This window comes from Ictalurus punctatus, chromosome 22 (assembly GCF_001660625.3).
Source record: "Ictalurus punctatus breed USDA103 chromosome 22, Coco_2.0, whole genome shotgun sequence".
Classification (NCBI taxonomy): domain Eukaryota; kingdom Metazoa; phylum Chordata; class Actinopteri; order Siluriformes; family Ictaluridae; genus Ictalurus; species Ictalurus punctatus.
The window spans coordinates 785,001-807,292 of record NC_030437.2 but is presented as its reverse complement, the minus strand read 5'-3'; the positions used below and the strand labels follow the sequence as shown (position 1 = coordinate 807,292).

At 41.1% G+C, this 22,292-nt stretch overlaps 2 protein-coding genes across 5 annotated transcripts in view; both read right to left on the bottom strand.

The window, feature by feature from the left end:
• Positions 1-2,020: 2,020 nt before the first annotated feature.
• LOC128628675 (uncharacterized) overlaps positions 2,021-22,292 on the bottom strand; it is a 47,432-nt gene continuing 27,160 nt past the window's right edge. Inside the window, exon 6 of the transcript XR_008393241.1 lies at positions 2,021-2,104. The gene's annotated coding sequence lies outside the window, so the exon portion shown is untranslated. The remainder of the gene's footprint in view (positions 2,105-22,292) is intronic.
• Positions 16,266-22,292, bottom strand: part of LOC108255609 (uncharacterized) — a 48,112-nt gene continuing 42,085 nt past the window's right edge. For 3 of the 4 annotated variants that reach the window (XM_053674512.1, XM_047149675.2, XM_017451698.3), the window contains exons 2-6: positions 20,539-20,583; positions 20,117-20,410; positions 18,494-18,784; positions 17,330-17,377; positions 16,266-16,911 (exon numbers count right to left, since the gene is read on the bottom strand). In XM_053674512.1, the coding sequence (XP_053530487.1) occupies positions 16,667-16,911; positions 17,330-17,377; positions 18,494-18,784; positions 20,117-20,410; positions 20,539-20,581 (921 nt within the window). In that variant the 5' untranslated portion in view covers positions 20,582-20,583 and the 3' untranslated portion in view covers positions 16,266-16,666. Of the gene's footprint in view, positions 16,912-17,329; positions 17,378-18,493; positions 18,785-20,116; positions 20,411-20,538; positions 20,584-21,386; positions 21,770-22,292 lie in introns of those variants that run through there. The other variant, XM_047149676.2, reaches the window with a different exon arrangement.

Genomic DNA, 22,292 nt, shown 5'->3' with positions numbered 1-22,292 from the left:
TCGGTGTGTAATATAAATATTTTAAATCAATGCATTTATTGGCTACTAATTACCAGAAAATCGCAGTTCCTTTCTCTCAAACTCTACGAATTCAAATAGTCCGTAATTAATTTCCTGGAACTATTTGAGGTCTACATGAATCACGTGACGATCAAGCGTTTTGAACTTCCGCTGGCACAACTCTCTTTCTCTAGGGCTCTGGCACTAGGCAAAAGTAGACAACCGCCTCAGGCTCCCAGAAGCCAAAGGCCCGCTAAAAATGCAAATTATATATTTTATATATATTATATATATATAAAATAATTATATATATCTCTCTCTCAGACGACTACAGCTACAGACGACTTCACCACTTTCTTTTCCAAGAAGGTTACATCGATCAGGAACCAATTCTCAACCCCAGACATGCATAGACCGAGTCCTCCTCCACATAGCTCCCAATTGACTTCCTTCTCTCCCCTCTCAGAGACTGATGTCTCTAAACTCCTCCTCTCTAGCCGTCCCACAACCTGTCCTCTTGATCCTATCCCTTCTCATCTTCTTCAGTCCATCTCTCCCACACTATTACCTGCACTCACACACATCTTTAACACATCCCTCTCTACTGGCACATACCCTACCTCATTTAATCAGGCCCGGGTTACCCCACTGCTTAAAAAAACATCTGTAGATTAAAACCCTGCTGTAGCTACAGACCTGTTTCCCGCCTCCCTTTTCTTTACAAAATCATTGAAAGAATGGTTTTTAATCAACTCTCCAATTTCCTCACACAGAACAGCCACCTGGACACCAAGCAGTCTGTCTTCAACAGCAATCACTCCACGGAGACTGCTCTGCTTTCCGTCACTGAAGCCTTACGACTAGCAAGAACAACCTCTAGATCATCTGTCCTCATCCTACCCAACCTCTCTGCTGCTTTCGACACTGTGAATCGTCAGATCCTCCTGTCAACTCTCTCCAGCCTGGACATCACCGGAACGGTTCTGCGCTGGGGGGAATCCTATCTCTCTGACCGATCCTTCAAGGTATCATGGAGGGGAGGTATTTCTGAAAGCTCTGGGTTCATTGCTCTTTTCTATCTGCATTACATCTCTAGAGCAGGTGATGGAGTCTCATGGCTTCTCATATCATTGCTATGCTGATGACACCCAGCATTATTTGTCCTTCCAGGCTGACGATCCATCCGTCTCTGCACGTATCTCTGCGCGTATCTCTGCACGTATCTCTGCTTGCCTGTCGGACATCTCGGTCTGGATGAGGAAACACCACTTTAAGCTCAACCTGGCAAAATCTGAGCTTCTCATCATCCCAGCCTGTCCCTCAGTCAACCACAACCTCACAGCTCGGCTCAACCACACTCAAGCTAACTAGGATGGCCATGAACCTTGGGGTGATTCTCAATAACAGCTTGACCTTTACAGACCACATCTCAACAACTGCACGGTCCTGTAGGTTCATCCTGTACAACATCAAGAAACAGCTCTATCTCACTGAACAGGCCACACAGATACTAGTCCAGGCTCTTGTTATCTCAAAACTGGTCTACTGCAGCTCAGTACTCTATATACAAATTCAGCATATATTCATATTCAAAACCTTATTATCTTTGTAATAGTCTGCTTTGGAGCTAGCACATTTATAAAAGGGGTGTATTTATTTATAATCGCACTATCCGGTGTCACCCACATGAGGACGGGTTCCCTTTTGAGTCTGGTTCCTCTCGAGGTTTCTTCCTCGTATCATCTCAGGGAGTTTTTCCTCACCACCGTCTCCTCTGGCTGCTCATTAGAGATAAATTCATACATTTAACATCTATATCCTGAGTTTATATATTTCTGTAAATAATACAGAATACCCACTCTGGGACAATGTCCACTGTTAAACACGCTGTACTAATAAATCTGAACTGAATTATACCTGTATCCTTTTATTGCTAATAAAATGTACAAAGCTGACTGCCAGTGCCTCACTATTTAGATTTTTTCAGTATTTAACAATGAACGAGTTTTGTTACCAGAACCCTGTTTTGAATGAATAAACCGGAAGTCTCGGTGAACATGCATATGTGTCATTGTGTGTGTTCATTCGGACTCTCCAGGAGCACCTGACTCTGAAAGTAAATAGAAGTAAATAATTGTAGAACAGGCTGAAAGGCATGATGGAAGATCTGAAAGGGATAATCTATAATTCCTGAGATACATGGAAATCTAACAGTTTCCGTTCTGCTGGAGGAGAGGGAGTCCGTTGTTCTCAGCATTCTCACGGAGCTGCTGAACTTCTCTCCTCAGACGCACATGCATCACAGATCCAACCACAAGCACAGATACAACCACCAGCAGCACCATCACTATCAGTACAACCACCCACACTGGAACACCTTCCTGCTGCTTGATGTCTGGACACGGCTCTGTAAAACACACAGAGAGAGAAACGACCCTGTGAGTCCCATTCCAGCGTCACACATTATGTACAGCATGTGGTGATGAAGCACGGCTCTGATACCAACTTTAACATGCAGCAGAACCTCTCTCAGATATTCTCTCTTCACTTCTACACCCAGGTGCAGCCTACAGCCTTCTGTTCTTTCCACATCAAACCTCTACATCATCCATTATTCCAGGATTGACCATCAACACATCTCCTGACTCAGTGCAGTGTGCACACTGGTCCTGTGTGTGTGTGTGTGTGTGTGTGTGTGTGTGTGTGTGTGGACACAAAACAGTTCTGCTCTACACAGAACAGAAACATCACAACATGAGTACTCTGCAAGACGTCACACACTGAGTCAGGATAGAAAGGGTGTTGATGTGGTGAAGGTTTGATCCATATGAAAGTGTCAGGAGGTAAAAACACACTCCAAACACAATCAGACTTTATTTCTATTGGACGCTGCAGCAGGTGGAATTTACACAGAAAGGCTTACGGTGCTTTTAAAGTGAAGGAAAGCCGTGTGCTGATTTGGACTTCCATACAGAAAGGTAGGTGACACCAGAGGAGGCGTGAGACACCGATACAGATCTACAGAGCTCTTATTGATCGTTCCAGCACTGATGGAGAACTGCTGTGGGTCTTGCAGAGTGATGTTGTGATGTAGTCTGACCGACTTCCTGCTTTATTAACTACATGTGCTCTCTGAGCGCTCTAGAACCCAATCCAGTGTGTTCTGCAGGGAGACGAGCTCTTTACTGTTGTGGATTAACACACAAGCTCGAGCATGCCATGACTGTGAGGGTCAGTGTAAGAGCCATTATGGTCTACTGAATGTCTGTTGTAATTCCTTGGTTGAACACTGGGTGGAGTGTGGGTCTAAAGTATACAGGTAATCAGAGAGTAAGAGAAGAGAGGTGTGTAATGGAAGGAAGCACAACAATTTGACAAAATGAAGTGACACATGACTATCTTGTCACTTAGGAAGTGTTGTAGGGTTGTTTCTGACGCGTGAGATCCAAACTAGACACATTTACATCCTTGTACTGCTTTTATCAACTTTATTCTTCACAAAGCTTGTAGGTGTCATTTTAAACTCACAGTCCCAGTGCATAACTCTACAACACACACCTCTACTGTCTCAGCTCATACGGTTTTACACCCAGACAGTCACTGTATAAAAGCAGTATTCAGTATAATTCAGTATAACTGTTACACGTACACATTACTGACACTTTCTTACCTCTCATATGGACCGTTACGATGGCTAAAGTCTCATTCACTATATCCTGTACTGTGTAGTTCCCACTGTCAGAGACGTTTCCATCTTTAATCTGAAGAGTGTTGAGGAGAGACGCTCTCTCTTTATAATCTGGACTGCACTGGATCTTCTCCTTGTCCACGGTGCAGATCTGCAGGTTTGATGGTTGTACAGCATCACTGGCAGTAAAACTCACCTCCACCAGGTCAGTGAGGGGTAAGAGCACGTCTATGGGTTCGCCTGGGGCAATCACACGGGTTATCTCTAGAGCTACGGAGAGGAGAGACAGGAAATTAGAGACATGAGCATAAAATCAGTGAGGAATTGAGAGTAGTAAAGCAGGACTGCTGGTGACCGTGATGTTTCTGTGGTTTCTGTACTCTTCTTCTCTACATTAGATCTTTCCCTTACGTTTCCGTTTAAATCCTCTTTGAAGACTTATTTGTATTCTTTATGATTTAATTGAGGGTGAAAGTTTTTCCACTTGTCCTTTTTTGGTTTTTGTCTAGTCTTTAAATGTGTTTTAATTCCGTTTTATATTTCTTGTACAGCACTTTGGTTTCAACATCTGTTTTTAAATGTGCTTTATAAATCAATAAACTACACTAAAAGCACATCACAGTGAAATGTAGGTAACAGAAAAATTTCTTTACAGAGATTAGACCAGGTGATGATCAGGTTCCTACTGAGTGAAGACCACAGAACTGACTGATGTTTGTGTCTTTCAGAAACACAACTCATTATTAAACTGCAGTACGTCCAGCCAGATTGGACCTTTTTATTAATACTGTGTGTGTGTGAATAAATGAAGTGCTTTATGTCATTTAGACATTGTGGAATAACACTAAACACTATCTCAGGACAGCGTTTCACTCACTGAAGAACTGATCTGAGACCAGGCTGAAAAAAATCCGAGTGTTTCCGACACCACAGTTACAACACATTATAGTGAGGAGACAGATCTCCATTTAAATCTGAATTCAATCCGTCATTGTGTTCGCAGCGGTCTGGACATAGTGATACAGACGCACGCGCTCCTGAATATTAATTAAGGAGCGAATTAATTAAAATTAATTCTGCTGTTATTATTAACTTTATCTGCACAAACATAAAGAATTATTCTCACCTGAATATTGCTCGGGGTCTTCCACAGGACAGGAGGTGAGGAGTAAAACAGTTCTGGTTAGCGGGTTTGACCCCGCCCCCACACTCTACAAACTCAGCGGAACAGTGACGCGCGCGCGACGAAGCTGATGGAGCTACGCGCCACGCGGAACCGGTTTGACTGTTGAGCAGACATGACACAGACATGACACAGACATGACACAGACACACACACACGAAAACAGTGGTTTACATTCCGCAAGACAAACCACTTGCCTTGACTTTTAAAACCACGTGACTTGACCTGCAGGCGACGAGAAGTGAGTGAAATATACACATTCGGGACACGTTGGTGTGTATTCTCGACTGTATTTCTGATGCGTTTCACAACAAGAGGACCTCGATGAGTAAGTGTGCCCCATGCCGTGTTCTGACCCACTGATCCATAATGAGATTCACTGACAGCGAGTTCCATCATCAGTGATTAGAGATTATACTGATTAATACTGCAGCTGTAGATTTCTCACACAGTAAAATAATACATGTTTATCAAGTGGACAAACTGAAGGACACTTACGCTCGATGTGAAGATACACACGATGGAACTTTAAGAGAACCACACTCGAACATATTTCTTTATCAGTCCAGCACGATTGTAGTGTTCTTCAGGATTTTAAACAAATACAGTAGTTTATCACCTGAAGCATTTAGTATAGTTATAAAAATACATTACATACAAAAAGCATATAGAACAAATGTATTAAAACGTTTCATTCCTTAAAAATATAGTTATATGAGGAGGGCGTTCTGTTCTTCACAGTATTATATATAGATATATATATATATATATATATATATATATATATATATATAAATTCTCTTAATATATATATATATATATATTTATTTATTCCCGAATATAATAAATCTTTTATTTATACTATTTGATGCATGGTTCTCCACTTCGTTTGCTAAGTCGCATCCGCCATAGTTTACACGAGAACTACGACCCGATGTCACCCCAAAACAAACGAAGACTAATCGAGCGTACACTTCAATCTACAACGAACTGATGGGAAGTAAGACCAACCCACCTAATTATCATACAAGACACAGAAATGTAAGAATAAATGCAAAAAGAAATAAAAAATGTTGAAATAAATCAATATAAAAGAAATGGGAAAATACATCAAAGTTAAAAAGATTTAAAAAAAAATAAACACAGAAAATAAATGAAGGAAAAACCTCAAAAATAAATAAAAAAATTAATAATGCTTTATATTTGTTTTATCAAGTCATTAATTCCTTTATTTATTTTCCCATTATTACATTTACTTATCCATCCATCCATCCTCCCCCAGTCCAAAGACATGCATGGTAGGCTGATTGGCGTGTCTAAAGTGTGCGTAGTGTATGAATGGGTGTGTGAGTGTGTATGTTATTGTGCCCTGTGATGGACTGGCACCCTGTCCAGGGTGTACCCCGCCTTGTGCCCCGATGCTTCGTGGGATAGACTCCAGGTTCCCTGTGACCCTGAAAAGGATGAAGCGGTATAGAAGATGGATGGATGGATGGATAAACTCACGGTTGCCAGATATCACTAGAAAAGTCAACTCCAGTGTCCATGTTTTGATTAAATCCCCCAAAACTTCATTTGATTAAATGAATCAATGATGAAATCAGCAGACATGGGGGGGAACCGATCTAAAAGGAACAACTGATAAACAGAAAACTAATAAAATGTAAAAACCAAAAACATGCTTAGTTATAGATAAATAATTTAATATAAAAAATGTATATTATAATAACTTCATTAAATATGAATAAAATGAGATATTAAATAATGTTTAATTGCTATGGGTTGCACTTAATATCAGTTTGACATTAATCTTAGTTCGCTATCTCCTTAGAAAGCTATTAGTCTTCCTAACATGGATCATGCTTGTGTTAGTCTACTTTTAATTAGAACTCTTTATTGTTTAAGATATTTAAAAATAAATATATTATGCTTGTTTATTTATCAATTAACCAACAGTATTTCTCATTGCTATTATTTTAATTCAATTAACAGTGACCATGAGCAGAGCGCTTACATTTGACTGTTTATGACAGACCTCCTGATTAAAGTTTAAATAAATAAAGATTGGTATCTGGATCGGTTTCGGCTGTGAAAATCCTGATCGGAGCGTCAGTAATGAACACCATTAAACTAAAGCGCTTTGCATCTGACGGGTAAATGAACTCCCCCAATCACATCCTATATGAGATTATTCAGATATATACACAATACACACAGAGCGGTTCGAGAACTGACTCCAGCCCAGAACCATGACAGTGGAAATGTCTAATAGTGTAGCTTTAAATATATTTAAGAGGAGCAGACTTCAAACACTGAACATTGATGTTTATTGTATTTGTTTACAAGGTGGAACATTTTAACGGTTGTTTTTTACATCCAGTCTGTAAAATGAACTGAAAATATTACAGTTAGTTTATCAGAAGGTAAATTAATGTGTCATGAATCACACTATGTTCCTACATTCTGTCATAGTTGACTAGCTCAAGTTTTCTCATGCCTACTTGTGTGTTATATTGTGGAACATTAACGTTACCAACCTTAAAATAAATAAATAAATAAATAAACTTCATCCGTGCTCCTAAAATTTTGTAATTGTAAAGAAATGGTTACCATAGAGCCCTGAAACTGGTTCAGGTGTGCTGTGCACAACCCCCAAAAAAATGTGATGTAAAGATTTGTACATTGTCAGGAATGTAGTACGACGGAGGTGAAAGCAGCGGTCTGTTTATTTAAATGTGAAAGTGCAATAAAAATATGTTGTCCCTAAAATCAATCAATAATCATGATAAATAATCGAGATCTCAATATTGATCAAAATAATCATGATTATCATTTTGGCCGTAATCGTGCAGCGCTACGCTATCCTGCTATTCATTCACGTTCACAGAGTGTTCAGACTGGACAAACCAAAGCTCAGATTTACACTCACTTCCGTTCACCCACATCTGGACATGTGCTCAAACTAAACTAGCTTTTTGACACTTGACCTTGCTGTGACCTTGACCATGCTGGGATCAATTCCAAAATCAAATTCATCGAGTTTATCTGCTGGTTATGAAGCCAAGTCCACATAAATCCTACAAACAACCTCTCCTTCATGAAATATGGCTATAAGGAGAATCTCAGACAGACACACAGCCAGAGAAAATAACACCAGCACCACCAATGACGAGAAACGAACAAAAAAATTCACCCGTTTTGATTTTTTTTATTACCAGTGCTTGTTGCAGGGGGTGTGGGCATGCATTATCCTTAGTAGGTCACATGATCATAACAGGCCTGTAGTCTTCGCCTATTCTACGTCACTCCTCTGACACGGCCTTTTAAACCTCATCTAAAGTTTACTGTTCTGTGTTTTACACTTTTGGTTTTGGAGACGAGAGAAAAGAGATAAGAGCGAGTGCTCCCTGGTATGTAAGAAAATAAACAAATAAACTCTTCTCCTACAGGATCTAAATCTTTAGTCACATGTTCACTCAGACCGGAGAAATATCACCTGGAGTTCTTTCTACTGCTCAGTTTACAGAAATTACAATAGTGTTCCAGTCTATAAAAAGTTCCTGATTCAGCCTGAAATCCCAGGAATATCCCAGGAATAATTACATTACACACCTCCATGTGTAAAACTGAATAGGGTTTTATCTGTATGTTGAAGTCAACAGAGGTCACCGGCCCGATCGTACCCCATGGCATTGCAACGACTTTACTTACAACGTGCTTGAGGTTATCAGGCATGACCATTTAAACCCATCACAGTATCTGCAATACGTACAACTGCTATACCTCCCACCCCATGCGTACTGGCAACCCGAAATCACCTGAACATTTACAATAAAAAGAGTCTCACCTGTGACATGGTATGTAGCTATGACCTCATCATTATCAGTGTCCTGCACAGGGTAGACCCCGATGTCAGACTCCTTCACTTCAGTCAGAGTCAGAGACGACTTCAACGATGCTCTGGTCTTATATTCGGAGTCACAGTGAACCTTACGACCATCGACTGTACAGACTGGGACAGGACTCTGAATGCCAGTATCACCTCTCTTGTTAAAGGTGACCTTCACGTTCTCCGTGATGGGCAGATCCAGGTAGAGGGGCTCTCCTGGATTCATCTGTCTGGTAAACTCAACAGCTGAGGGAATAAAAGCACACCAACACACACCACCAATTTAGTCCCTTTTCACCCGTTTACACCTCAGTTATCATTCATTTATCATCACTTCATTACACCTGAAAGGGTACATATTTATATACAACATTCTGCTTGATGTAAGGCAATGGACACGTACGCTCAATTCGAAGAGTCACGTGACAGACGTCTGACACGTGTACCAGGTCCTCTTACTGTAATCAGCTTTAGTGATGGTGAGAGACAGATCGGCCTTCAGGTACCGATCATGAGATACTTCATACCCCTCCTCTGACCTGCATGATGTCTGATTACACCAAGCCACAGTCACATGCTTGTTCCGGGGCTGGATCAATTCCATTAAACCAGAACATCTGCTGGTACAGTTGAGTGTAGCGGACCGGTTAAGTTTAGCCATTGGGTGTGTGTGTGTGTGTGTGTGTGTGTGTGTGTGTGTGTGTGTGTGTGTGTGTGTTCAAGTACTAACATTAACATAGCTTTCAAAACCAGCTCCAGGATCACAAAGATGTTGAAGCTCCTCATGTCTGCAGAAACACAGAGGATGAACAGAGTTACGCTCTATGGTCAAAAGTATGTGCACCCCTGATCATCACACCAATATGTGGTTCTTCCCCAAACTTTTACCACAAACCTGGAATATAAAATTGCATAGAACATCGTTACGCTTTCCCTTCTCTGGAACTCCATTCACACTGCAGGCAACAGTTAATGAGTGAGAGAGCTGGTGTAGTGAATATCAGCACAGCTGTGATCCAGCCTTAAGCACAAGCCCACAGATAATCCACAGGTAATCCACAGGTAATCCACAGGTAATCCACAGGTAATCAGAGCCATGCTGATATCCAGTACAGCAGCATGAGTGTGAGTGTAATGCTGCACTCTATACACTTCTATACACAAGATATTAAAATGGAGAAACTTTCACTTCAGACAAATATTTTATATAGGAGTAAATGAGCTGAATTAGCATTTTATAATGTTCTGTTATAAATATTGTTTTGTTTTTAAACGAGGTGGAGGCTGGCATCTCAGTACAAATATAAGAATACATAAGGACGTATTTCGGTGGCTGGCTGCAGTAGAATTGTTTTTAGCCCCGCCCATTCCCATGTTAGTGAATGGGACACGGGACAAATTAGCGTTTTAAGTTTCAGCTCCACAGATTATTTTCAGGAACAGTGTTCCATCAAGTTCAGTTGACCCTGATATCACCCCAATATTTCCCCTTATGATAAATACTTCTTATAGGAGTTATTTGGTGACTGATTAAAGAGCGTGGATAATGGAGCATTAAAGGATAACGCAGACTGAACAAACCAAACATTCATTACGCTTTAACATATTCAAAAATGTCATCGAGAATATTAAACAAATAGGAAAATGTAATATTTATAAATGCAAATGTCCATAAAAAACTGTACACAGCCTCTAACAGAGGGAGAACAATGTGTATAACGCTTTTAAAAATGGACATTAACTCAAAGCAGCAAAATATAAACACAAGTGCGGAGTTATCGAGTCTTACCCGTCCATGTAGATAAATAAACACACACCAGGAGAAACTACTGCGCGTTTGGGTCAGAGTGAGATTGAAGCGATGGCGTATGCGCGTTCAGGTCAGAGTAACCTTGAAGTAACCCCCATGAGCCTCCTGTACTCAGACAGATCATTAATAGACCGTGTGAGTGCATCTGGCAGGTTTTTTAACAATAACTTAGAATGAAATGTAAGAATTGTGTTGTTGAAGACATGCTCGCCTCTTTTAGACCGCTGTACTTGTCTCTGAAGATCTTTGGCCGAACGGTAGTTGGGTATAATGAGTTTAATCTTTTCTATCATGTCGCTCGGAAGTTTCTGAATTTTCTAAATTTGCTCCGTGTCTGGAGTTCAGAGCTTGGTGTTTTCCTCTTAGATGGAACACTTCGCACGTATTGAACAAGCTCTTCCAGTTTGACCTCTGTGGAGAAACAAAATAATGTTTAATTTGACTGGCTTTAAATCTTAAAAATAGAACCTAAAGAAAGAGAAACCGCACCTTTCACGTCCTGTAGTGCTGACGCAATATCTCCATCTGGACCCACTGTTCTCCCTTTTGGAATTTTATGTAAAGTCAATCCCTAAACAAAGTAAATATCGTCAGTGTGTTTAGAGACTGTGAAGGAGAATGTCACGTCTTCAGTGATCCCTTTCTCATCATGTACTCTGTACTCTTCCTGCGGCATTTATCTCTCGAATCGTCCCGCCTTCCTATTTCAAATGTCCAAATATGGACCGAGCTTCCTGTTCTCTCCAATACCACCGTCTAACACCATGTGATACTGTGTGACGTGAGCAAAGCAGCTGCAAACTGATCTGTGAAAATATCAGGAGGAGGAACTACAGCATCTTGGTATGCTTTGAGTATGTGTTTGTGACCTGCGCAGACATGTTACTCAGGACTGCTGAGTTCTGATAGGATTCTGCACATCAACTGTGAAAATAAATACATGGAGATGTAAATATAGCGCACCTTCATGGGCTCCCACAGGGCCTCGGGACGCCACCATGGCTCTGATATAAACAGGATCTAAAAAAGGCCTTCTCTTTTTCATCTACCACCTCTTTATTCCCCTCGTACAGAGCCATGACCCACTCCACTCCCTCCTTCACCGTCCCGATGACAGGAACGACGTCCAGGAACCCGACCCACACTGTGTCCTGTTGCGCTGCAGCAGCCATTACGATATACCGCCTCTCTCTCTACAAGCTGTGGATGAGAAAACGTTATAGTTTTAAAGCAGGGGTCTCAGACTCAAATTGCCCTGGGGCCACTTTTGGTACTGTCATCTCATAGGTGGGCCGCAAGAGCATTAAAGTACTCCAAGAACGTGCAATATTCTAAAATGTACTTTTTTTCGTTACCATTACAAACATATTTTATTAAACAAATTCAGTAGTAGTAAACATGATGACAATACCATAATAATAACTTGGTACCAATTTCAACATAAATGTAATAGTTCACACACACACACTTTCGTTGTAATTCTTGCCAGACACCTGACAGCGCTTCTTCTCACACAGTTGAGATACATTTGCCCTGATGGAGGTTGTAGTGAAACTCTAAGTACAGCTTCAAGATGGGCGTCAGTAATCCTGGACCTGTACTTGCATTTATTAAAGTTCATTGTGGAGAAAAGTTTTTCACACAGATATGTGCTTCCAAAAAGACACAATAACCGACTGAACATTTTTAACAGTTCTGGGAAGGATGGAGGCAAGTCTCTCAGAAATGGTCCAATGAGATCTGCTTTTCCCTCTGCCTCCCCGAATTTAGTTTTTAGTTCACTGTTACACTGTTATATTGAGGATGATCATATAATATATAATACGTAATTATTACTTATATTTATATAAGTGTATATAATATGCACTTGTTATATTGTGAATGACTTTCCGGCTTTGGTGATTAATTCACGCACCAATTTTTTTTTTTTTACATCCCTTTGCGGGCCGGACTGAGGGGGAAGGGCCAGGAGTTTGAGACCCCTGTTTTAAAGCATTTAAACATGGTTTATGTACTAACCGCACACAGTTAGTACATAAAGACAGAAGTTGCCATGGAAACCCGGGGAGAGAAAAAGCGAGCCGCATACATTAGCGAAGCGGGGTTAGAGGTTTTAATGCACGCTTATTAGAAATATAAGAGAATTATATATACATATACACGAAAAGAGCCCTTCATTATGAAGTAAAATTCATCACTGATCCTATTAGACCCGTGTCGTGACATTTAATAGACGAGTCTTTACTTTTAGCCCTCCATCAGGTTTAACATTGTACACAGTACACTGGCTAATCATACAGTATATAGGCTTCATAGTTTATCAGGTGTAATCCTTCTGGATCAAAATGAATAAATATCAAAATAAATGAACGCATGAATAAATAAATATAAAAGAAATGGAAAAATACATAAAAGTTCAAAAGAATAATTTTTTTTAAAAAACACTGAAAATAATAAATGAAGGAATAAATTTAAATTAAAAATTATTTCCCCATTATTGCATTTACTTATCTATCTATCTATCTATCTATCTACAGCTGAAGTCTGTTTCTATCTAATATTTATGGCGTTTATTAATCTATTTCACATTTTATTAATCTAGTCTAATTTGTTGTAAAACATCCATTGATTTCTACATTACTTTGTTTTTCATAGTGAAATTTGCTAAACAAAATTATAATTTTTTTTAATTTTCAATGAAAAAGTAAGAAAAAATGTGCAATATCTTGAATAAACTAAATATATCTGCATTATTTCTGTGTCACTATTTATATAGAAGTAAATTTTTGACTAAAAGTCGCATCGCTTCGGTTGAAGCACGTGTACTTGAACCCCACTGAACACCTTTGGGATGAACCGGAACTGAAGTCTCCTCACATCAACATCAGCCCCTGACCTCAACCTCACTAACCCTCTTGTAGCCGAATGAACACGAATCCCCACGGCCACGCCCCAAAATCTAGTGGAAAGCCTTCCCAGAAGAGTGGAGCGCATTATAACAGTGAAGAGAGAATACATCTAGAACATCTCTTCCATACTGTGCATTTAAATACAGCTCAGCATGCTTTCCAGGAAGACTGCATTATTGAACACAGTCAGATTTACTAAACAAAATGAGTTAGTAAAAAATTCAGATAATTACAGTACAAGGTAAAATATGATGATTAAACCACCGGCATGAAGCATCTGAAAAGTGAAGAAAGTTTACATTAACAGCAAGGATGTCTGTGTAATAAGCTACAGACTGAAATACAGTCGAATAATAATGTATAGATCTGTACAGGGCTGCACAATTAATCGGATATCGATCTCGATTACGATCTTGACGGCCCACGATTAAATGAACATGATCGACTGCGATATTGACGTTTAAAGTTCGTCCTCCGCTCACAGAAAACTCCGCTGCAGATCAAATCAAGCGCTTCCTAAAATTAACATTACATTCACTTGTGTATCCTCCCCCGAGTTCACAGTGAACCCTCACGCTGTGACAGACTGTTATAAATGCGAGTGAAAGCGAGGAAAGTTGCACAGCATTTCGTTTCTTTACACTACATTCAGCTAAGGACAACTCAGTGATTTTACAGATATAAGGCTCAGAATAATGCTGAGCTGTGCTAGCTTTTCAGTGTAAATGCATAGACTTACTTTAGGATAAATAAAATATATAAATAATAAATATAAAGTTGGACGTCTATTGCGATTTTTAAAGGAATAATCTGTCATATGTTCAAGTACAGCATTGGTTGTTGTAGCCACATGGTTTACATAAACATATTTTGGATATGTAATTTGTACCCATTAGAAGTTATTCTATGTGCTACTTCTGGAAAATGCATCATTCTATTCGGCAGGTGCGATTTCTTGCATTTTAGCACCATCTAGTGGATCATGTTGAAATAGAAGAATATTTGTGTAAATGAACCATTTCTTACACACACACGAGCATACAGAGACATTCACACACACATTCATTCTTGCCAGCTGTCTGCAACTTGAACAATAAAATAGCTTTGCTGGTGAAAAGCTACATGATATTTCTCAGTATCGAGGTGTTACATCACTGTTTCTGAAGTAATTCAACTCTCAGTTTTACTACACTACTGCTGCACAGCACTGACTGCTGAGAGTCACATGATGCAGGTCATTCATACACACTTAATCTCTCTCTCTGATAGATATCTGTCAATTCATTCAAATACATGTAATCTCATCACACCACTGTATCTCTGTGTCTGATTTATACCGGGCAAAACTCCAGATCTAACGACATAACTAATACAAATTAACAGTCATGTTAAACTTCTAATCAGTGTTTGTGCTTCTAAAACCAATGACAGCTTTAACGTTATTAATTGTGGAAAGACCGTGGTATAAGGGTAATCCATGGCTAGAAGATCATCTGAAGGATAATGATATAATCATGGTGGTATAATAGGCACTGCTACTGTAGGGCTAACTTCTAGATCAATAATTCCCATTCTCTGTGCTCTTTATCAGCTCTCCATCCATAACTTTCCAACTCGGAATATTCATCTTCCCAGATTTTCTCCAGGACTTTTAACTGGTGATTATTTTCATGACTCTAATGGCATTTCCCCCATTTCTACTCGTAATGATGCACAATACCCATAATGCACTTTGATGTTTGTATGGAGGAGAAACTTGAAGTGGAGTTTTGCAGATACACAACACTGCGTGCAGGACGTCTCTCACTCGACCTTCTGTTCCTCCTGAGGTTTTAAACCAGAACCATAAAGAGGACGGTGTGAAAGGCGGCGGGAATAATACTGAAGAAATGAAAGGTGGATGGAGATGGAGATGGAGAGAGTGAAGAGCGTGTACAGATGAGAGAATCACGTGACAGCGTGTGGGCATGGCAGTGTGTGTTCTCTCCCAGAGACTGGATCATCAAGCCAGGACCAGCAGATTTAAAGCTTCATGAATCTCAGTAACTTCACATCATTCACACGCAAACTGAAATTAGAACTCGGATGAACACGCTGTCGAACTCTGAGAGAAGAGTTTGTGTCTTAGCGTTAAAGAACACTTTTTTATAAAGTGTCGAGTTGTGAGAGTCAGCATTTGTCACGACGATGCCAATCACTCCGAGTCTCCCGACTCTGCTGTTATCCTGAAGAAACACTGATCAAGGTTCTTCAGCATGTTTTGTGCTTCGTACGGATCCAGGAATTCGATTCAGGTTGATGAGGAAATGACTGAATATGATGACGGTGAGATCTGTATATAAACATCTGTATAAAGGACAATCCTGATCTATAAAGTGTTGAATAAAGAGATGGGATTATCTTCTCAGCTGGTTAATGCTGAAGGTCACACAGGTTTCAGTAAAATATTGCAGTGACTGAAAGGGAGTGTGCTGTGATGGTGGTGTTTCCAACAGAGGTGTGTGTAATGATCTACAGTACAGGATCTCCGTCTCCTCACCGGTTACTGCTGTGAATGACTCCGGGATAAATTTACTGCTTCTCCAAAATCTCTTGTAGAAATGGAACAAGTGCTGGAACGCTCACAGACTGACACGCGTGTGGTGCGAATCTGGCAGGAGACACAGATTGGGTAGCGAGATCCAGTGTTCCAACACACATTTAAAACAAAAGACCAACAGAACACAGGATTTACACACCGAATAATCACACAACCACGCCGCTAACAAACATGCAGTTTAAGGGTTTTAAAATATATATTTTTTAATATATGTCTCGATATCATATAAAATACAGTTTATAAAAGTGAAAAACACATGTGGAAAATATAGATTTCTTCATTCTAATAAAAACCACAGTGCACTTTTCATATTAAAATACAATACCGCTTTAGAAATGCTCTTAACATCATTTAAATATCTTTACTCCTTGAGGGTCGTGTTCAGAGTCAGCAGCACATCTGGAGAACAATCTGATCAAGCACTCGCTGGAATTTAATACAACTGAAATTCTTCATTTTATCCATAAAAGACTCAAAGTAATAATTTACATGTATTTACATTTACAGTATTTGGTAGATGTGCTTATCCAGAGCGACTCTCATTTCTCTCATTTATACACCTGAACAGGTGAGGGTCAAAGGCCATCCTCACGGGGTCTTCTCTACTGCTCTCAAGAGCACAGTGTTTCCATTCTGCTGGAGGAGAGGGAGTCCGTTGTTCTCAGCATTTTCACGGAGCTGCTGATTTTCTCTCCTCAGACGCACATGCATCACCAACAGGACCACAAATGCAGATAAAACCAGCATCAGTATCAGTATCAGTACAATCCCCCACACTGGTACACCTTCCTGCTGCTTGATGTCTGGACACGGCTTGATGTCTGGACAGGGCTCTGTAAAACACACAGAGAGAGAAACGACCCTGTGAGTCCCATTCCAGCGTCACACATTATGTACAGCATGTGGTGATGAAGCACGACTCTGATACCAACTTTAACATGCAGCAGAACCTCTCTCAGATATTCTCTCTTCACTTCTACACCCAGGTGCAGCCTACAGCCTTCTGTTCTTTCCACATCAAACCTCTACATCATCCATTATTCCAGGATTGACCATCAACACATCTCCTGACTCAGTGCAGTGTGCACACTGGTCCTGTGTGTGTGTGTGTGTGTGTGTGTGTGTGTGTGTGTGTGTGTGTGTTTATTGGTCGTATGTGTGTGTGTGTTAAATATAAAACTAAATATACAGAAGAAACAGAGGAATCTGCAGGACAGACAATATCATATATATATATATTTATAGACGTACCAGGAGCACTGCGGCGTCCTCGAGTGCGAGTCTGGGACACGGGTTGACCTACACAGAACAGAAACATCACAACATGAGGACTCTGCAAGACGTCACACACTGAGTCAGGATAGAAAGGGTGTTGATGTGGTGAAGGTTTGATCCATATGAAAGTGTCAGGAGGTAAAAACACACTCCAAACACAATCAGACTTTATTTCTATTGGACGCTGCAGCAGGTGGAATTTACACAGAAAGGCTTACGGTGCTTTTAAAGTGAAGGAAAGCCGTGTGCTGATTTGGACTTCCATACAGAAAGGTAGGTGACACCAGAGGAGGCGTGAGACACCGATACAGATCTACAGAGCTCTTATTGATCGTTCCAGCACTGATGGAGAACTGCTGTGGGTCTTGCAGAGTGATGTTGTGATGTAGTCTGACCGACTTCCTGCTTTATTAACTACATGTGCTCTCTGAGCGCTCTAGAACCCAATCCAGTGTGTTCTGCAGTATGCATGAAAGGCCAGTAGGTGGCGATGTCACTTTTTAAAGAAACACCCAAGTGTTCACGTCAACGTGTCCGCCATATTGATCCGGGAAAGACCGCTCTATAAACAAACAAGTAAACGGAGGAGCTGTGGGTTTTTCTGGATAAAAACACGATAACGTTTATATTTCTCAAACGATTTCACTGGTTTATGATCCACATGGAGAAGAAAAAAAAGTTCTGTATCCACTTACTTACAATCTCCAGAGTTAGACTTGGAAAATTATTCACAGTCAGGAGGAATTGTGAAAACTCACGCTTGTCCAGCAGAGATCCGGATTATTCTTCTGGGTTAATAAATGCTGAGACGTCCCTAATGTAATATCATTTAATCTACAGGAAATGTGCATGAAGTTCTTTTCATTGAGGATGTTTCTGTTTCCGTGGTTTTGAATGACTCGTGCACATGTCTATACACTGAACACGCAATGCACGTGCACATGACGTCATCGTTTTCACAGATTCTCGTTTCTGTACGTTTACACGGAGACGATAACGGCATCGTTTCCAAAAGTTTGCGTTTTCAGGCCCCGAGACGCCGTCGTCATGGAAAGTTTTGAACACTGTACAACTACAACGGTTACACATACATACACTTTTCCTTACAGTTATATACAGTACACGCTGATGTACACTTACCTCTCATATGGACCGTTACGATGGCTAAAGTCTCGTCATTCACTATATCCTGTACTGTGTAGTTCCCACTGTCAGAGACGTCTCCATCTTTAATCTGAAGAGTGTTGAGGAGAGACGCTCTCTCTTTATAATCTGGACTGCACTGGATCTTCTCCTTGTCCACGCTGCAGATCTGCAGGTTTGATGGTTGTACAGCATCACTGGCAGTAAAACTCACATCCACCAGGTCAGTGAGGGGTAAGAGCACGTCTATGGGTTCACCTGGGGCAATCACACGGGTCATCTCTAGAGCTACGGAGAGGAGAGACAGGAAATTAGAAACATGAGCAGGAAGTGTGTAGTGTTGAGGTTAAAGCCCACATTACACTGGTGAAGTGATGACCAACACTACAGAAATAACACAAAACCAAACCTATAAACACAAACACACAACACATGGGTGTTATTGAGGAGTCCCATAGTGATGACCTGCAGCAGCACGTTCAACATTTGGGGTCTGTCCCGAGGTCCTTGACACAGGTGGGACTCACAATTAGACAGGTGGAAGTCTGGTATCTGGGCTTCTAACTGGGTTATGGGCAGGTGTGTCCCCAAACTGACCCAAAACCAAAAGGAGCCATCGTAATATTGTGCCTAATTATTCAGACATCACCAGCCCTCTGACTGACCTCACTAAAAAGGTCATGACCGATCCGGTCCAGTGGATGGAGCCATGCCAACAGACCTTTACTCAGGTAAAAGTTGCACTTCGGGCAGCCCACTCTCACATTCATCTGACTCCTCTCTTCCTTTTCTTTCTGCAGACAGATGCACTGGACAGAGCTGGCATCTGAGTCCTTGTTCTCCTCATGATGGCCAGGGTGGTACATTCTGTTTTTAAGACAATTACCTTCACACTGAGCTATGGCAGGGTCAGTGCTGGTACTGAATGATGAGGAACGCTGGCATTTATCCTGGCTTCAAAGAACCACACTTACATACATACCCAGTGTTCTAGTTCAGCTTTCCTAACCAATCACGAGGAGTGGACTCAGCCTAGGAGTAACTGCAAAGGTGATAAGAGAGGACTGCCTCACATACACCACAAGGAAGGGTGATGTTAACCTGGAATGAGTTCACAGTGATGTCCAGCTAGCAGAAAGCACACAGGAGTAATTCCTCATACAGAGGTGTGTCACAGGAAGTTTGGGGTATGCAGTACCCCTAGAGGCCGTGGTGATGTGTACCACCCAGTGGGGCAGTTTCTGTTTAGATCAGGCCTTGGGCAGATTTTGTGGGCCTTGTGATAGCATTAGCCAGGTAGCTGGGACACTGGTCTCTGTGCTGTGTTTGAATTGTGCAGAATGAGCAGTTAGACCTCAGCATGTCCAATCAGGACGATTCAGTCTGATCACATCAGAGTTCAGTATAGAAGAGACCAGACCTGAGAAATTTTAATAAACTGTGAAGGATTTCTCACTGCCAGTTTTATCCTGTGCTGGAGAACGGTGTGGGTGAAATACACTGACATCCAGTGTTTACTGTCTTCCAGGAGATCTCATTAATCAAGACTACCTCAGGACTATCTGTGAAAAATAACATTGGTGAAAAGAGAACGAGTCGAGAAAACAGACGTGTACTTACGCTCGATGAGGAGACGCACTTTACAGATGTCTGTACCGTTACACAGACACGTGTACAATCCTCTCGCACTGTAATCAGCTGCAGTGATGGTGAGATGTGGATTCCCCTTCAGGTACTGATCATGAGAGATGTTAAATCCCTCCTCTGGCCTGCAGGAGGTCTCATCACACCGAGCCACAATGGTTCGAAACTTGCTCCATTCGAGTACACCAGAACATCTGGAGTTACAGGTGAGGGTAACGGGGTGATGAAGTTTGGCCGTTACAGAACCATCACCGGACACAGTGGGAGCAACTGAAGAAAACAGAAAGAAGAAGAAAAGGAAGTGGTGTTAATGGAGGATATTTACACAAATCAGTGTAGACACTGCTAATGCTGAACACACCAACACCATGTCAGACATGTGGATAAAGAAATCTTACAGGTGAAGATCTGCAGCACAAACAGCAGTGTGTAGCTCCACATGTCTGCAGAAACACACAACACACTCACAGTTACACCACATGACCATTACAGCAGCAGTTAACTCAGTTTTGTGGTTTTCTGATTAGCTTCTGTATTAACATCTGTAGCTTCTGTATTAACATCTGTAGCTTCTGTACTAATATCTGTATTAATATCTGTATTATACTGTTATTATTATACTGTTATTATACTCGCCGGTGTAATATTCTTTGAAACGAAAGGGGGCGACTCTGAGTAATTGTCCTATAAACCAACAGGATGTAGCTGAGAGAGGAAGTGGTTTGTCAGAACAAGGCGTCTCGCGTGGAGTTTCTGAATGCTGAGGAGGAATCGTGTTTGTTGTTGATGCATTACAGCACTTATCAACATGTAACGATCCAGTCAGATATCTTCACCCGTTCCTAATGATGTGTCCACTCAGTGACTGTGTATGAGTTCACATCACGCCACCGTTCACTGTCTAACACTGTCTTTTAATCTAATAATATTCCATCCATTCTCAGAGATTTTACACTGAAGGTTAAGATTACTGATTATTTATTTTAGTGTTAATAAATATTATACATTCTATAAATGTCTATAGTTTAGAATGTTTATATAAATAACCATCTATCCTGTATATTATAATAAGTAAAACAGATGATCTTTTTTCTAGTGAATAATCCATACAACGTCACATCACAGATCACGATGCTCCTCATGCTGATGTTTGATGTGAACATTAACTGAAGCTCTGAACCTGTCTCTGCATTGTCTTATACACTGTGCTGCTGCTGCATGACTGATTAGATCAGTGTTTACCAACCTAATTTCAGTCATTTTACTGCATTCCTACTAGCACAGTTCCATCACACGGAGCCAGCTTCACTCCATAAATACTGATGTGGGCTATAAGCTAGTGGTTAGGAGCTGAACTGAGGAAGGTGTTTCTCCAGCAGGTTCCTGTTGGTGTTGGTGTTAATGCTGTGTTCTGGAGAAGGAGAGGAACACAGTGACAGCACCAGGAGAGAAAGATAAAGCAGCTGAAACTTCAGGATGTTCACAGGACAGAAGGGAAGTAAAAGCACTGCTAGGGTTTACTTCTCACTTATGGAGGCTTTCAGACTTTTAGGATGTTGCTGAAATATTCTGGCTTTCTGGACGTCCATGCTGGTTAACTAGCTCGTTTGTGTTATGCCGTGACGTCACACCCATGAAACCCCGCCCATAAACTGCCTGAAGAAACTCCGCCCACCAGCTCGAGACTGCAGCAGTAGTGCCGGTGTATGACGGTTTCCTCAGTACTGTAAGTGGTGCACTTATAAAGCACTTTGGATAAAAGTGCTATACACTGTGTTCTCATTCACACACACACACACACACACACACACACACACACACACACACACACACACACACACACACACACACACACACACAACAGCACATATCTCTCTCTCTCACACACACACACACAAGCACATCTCTCTCTCTCTCACACACACACCTCTCTCTCTCTCTCACACACACACACCTCTCTCTCTCTCTCTCTCTCTCTCTCTCTCACACACACACACCTCTCTCTCACACACACACACACACACACACCTCTCTCTCTCACACACACACACACACACCTCTCTCTCTCTCTCTCACACACACACACCTCTCTCTCTCACACACACACACACACACCTCTCTCTCTCTCTCTCACACACACACACAAACACAC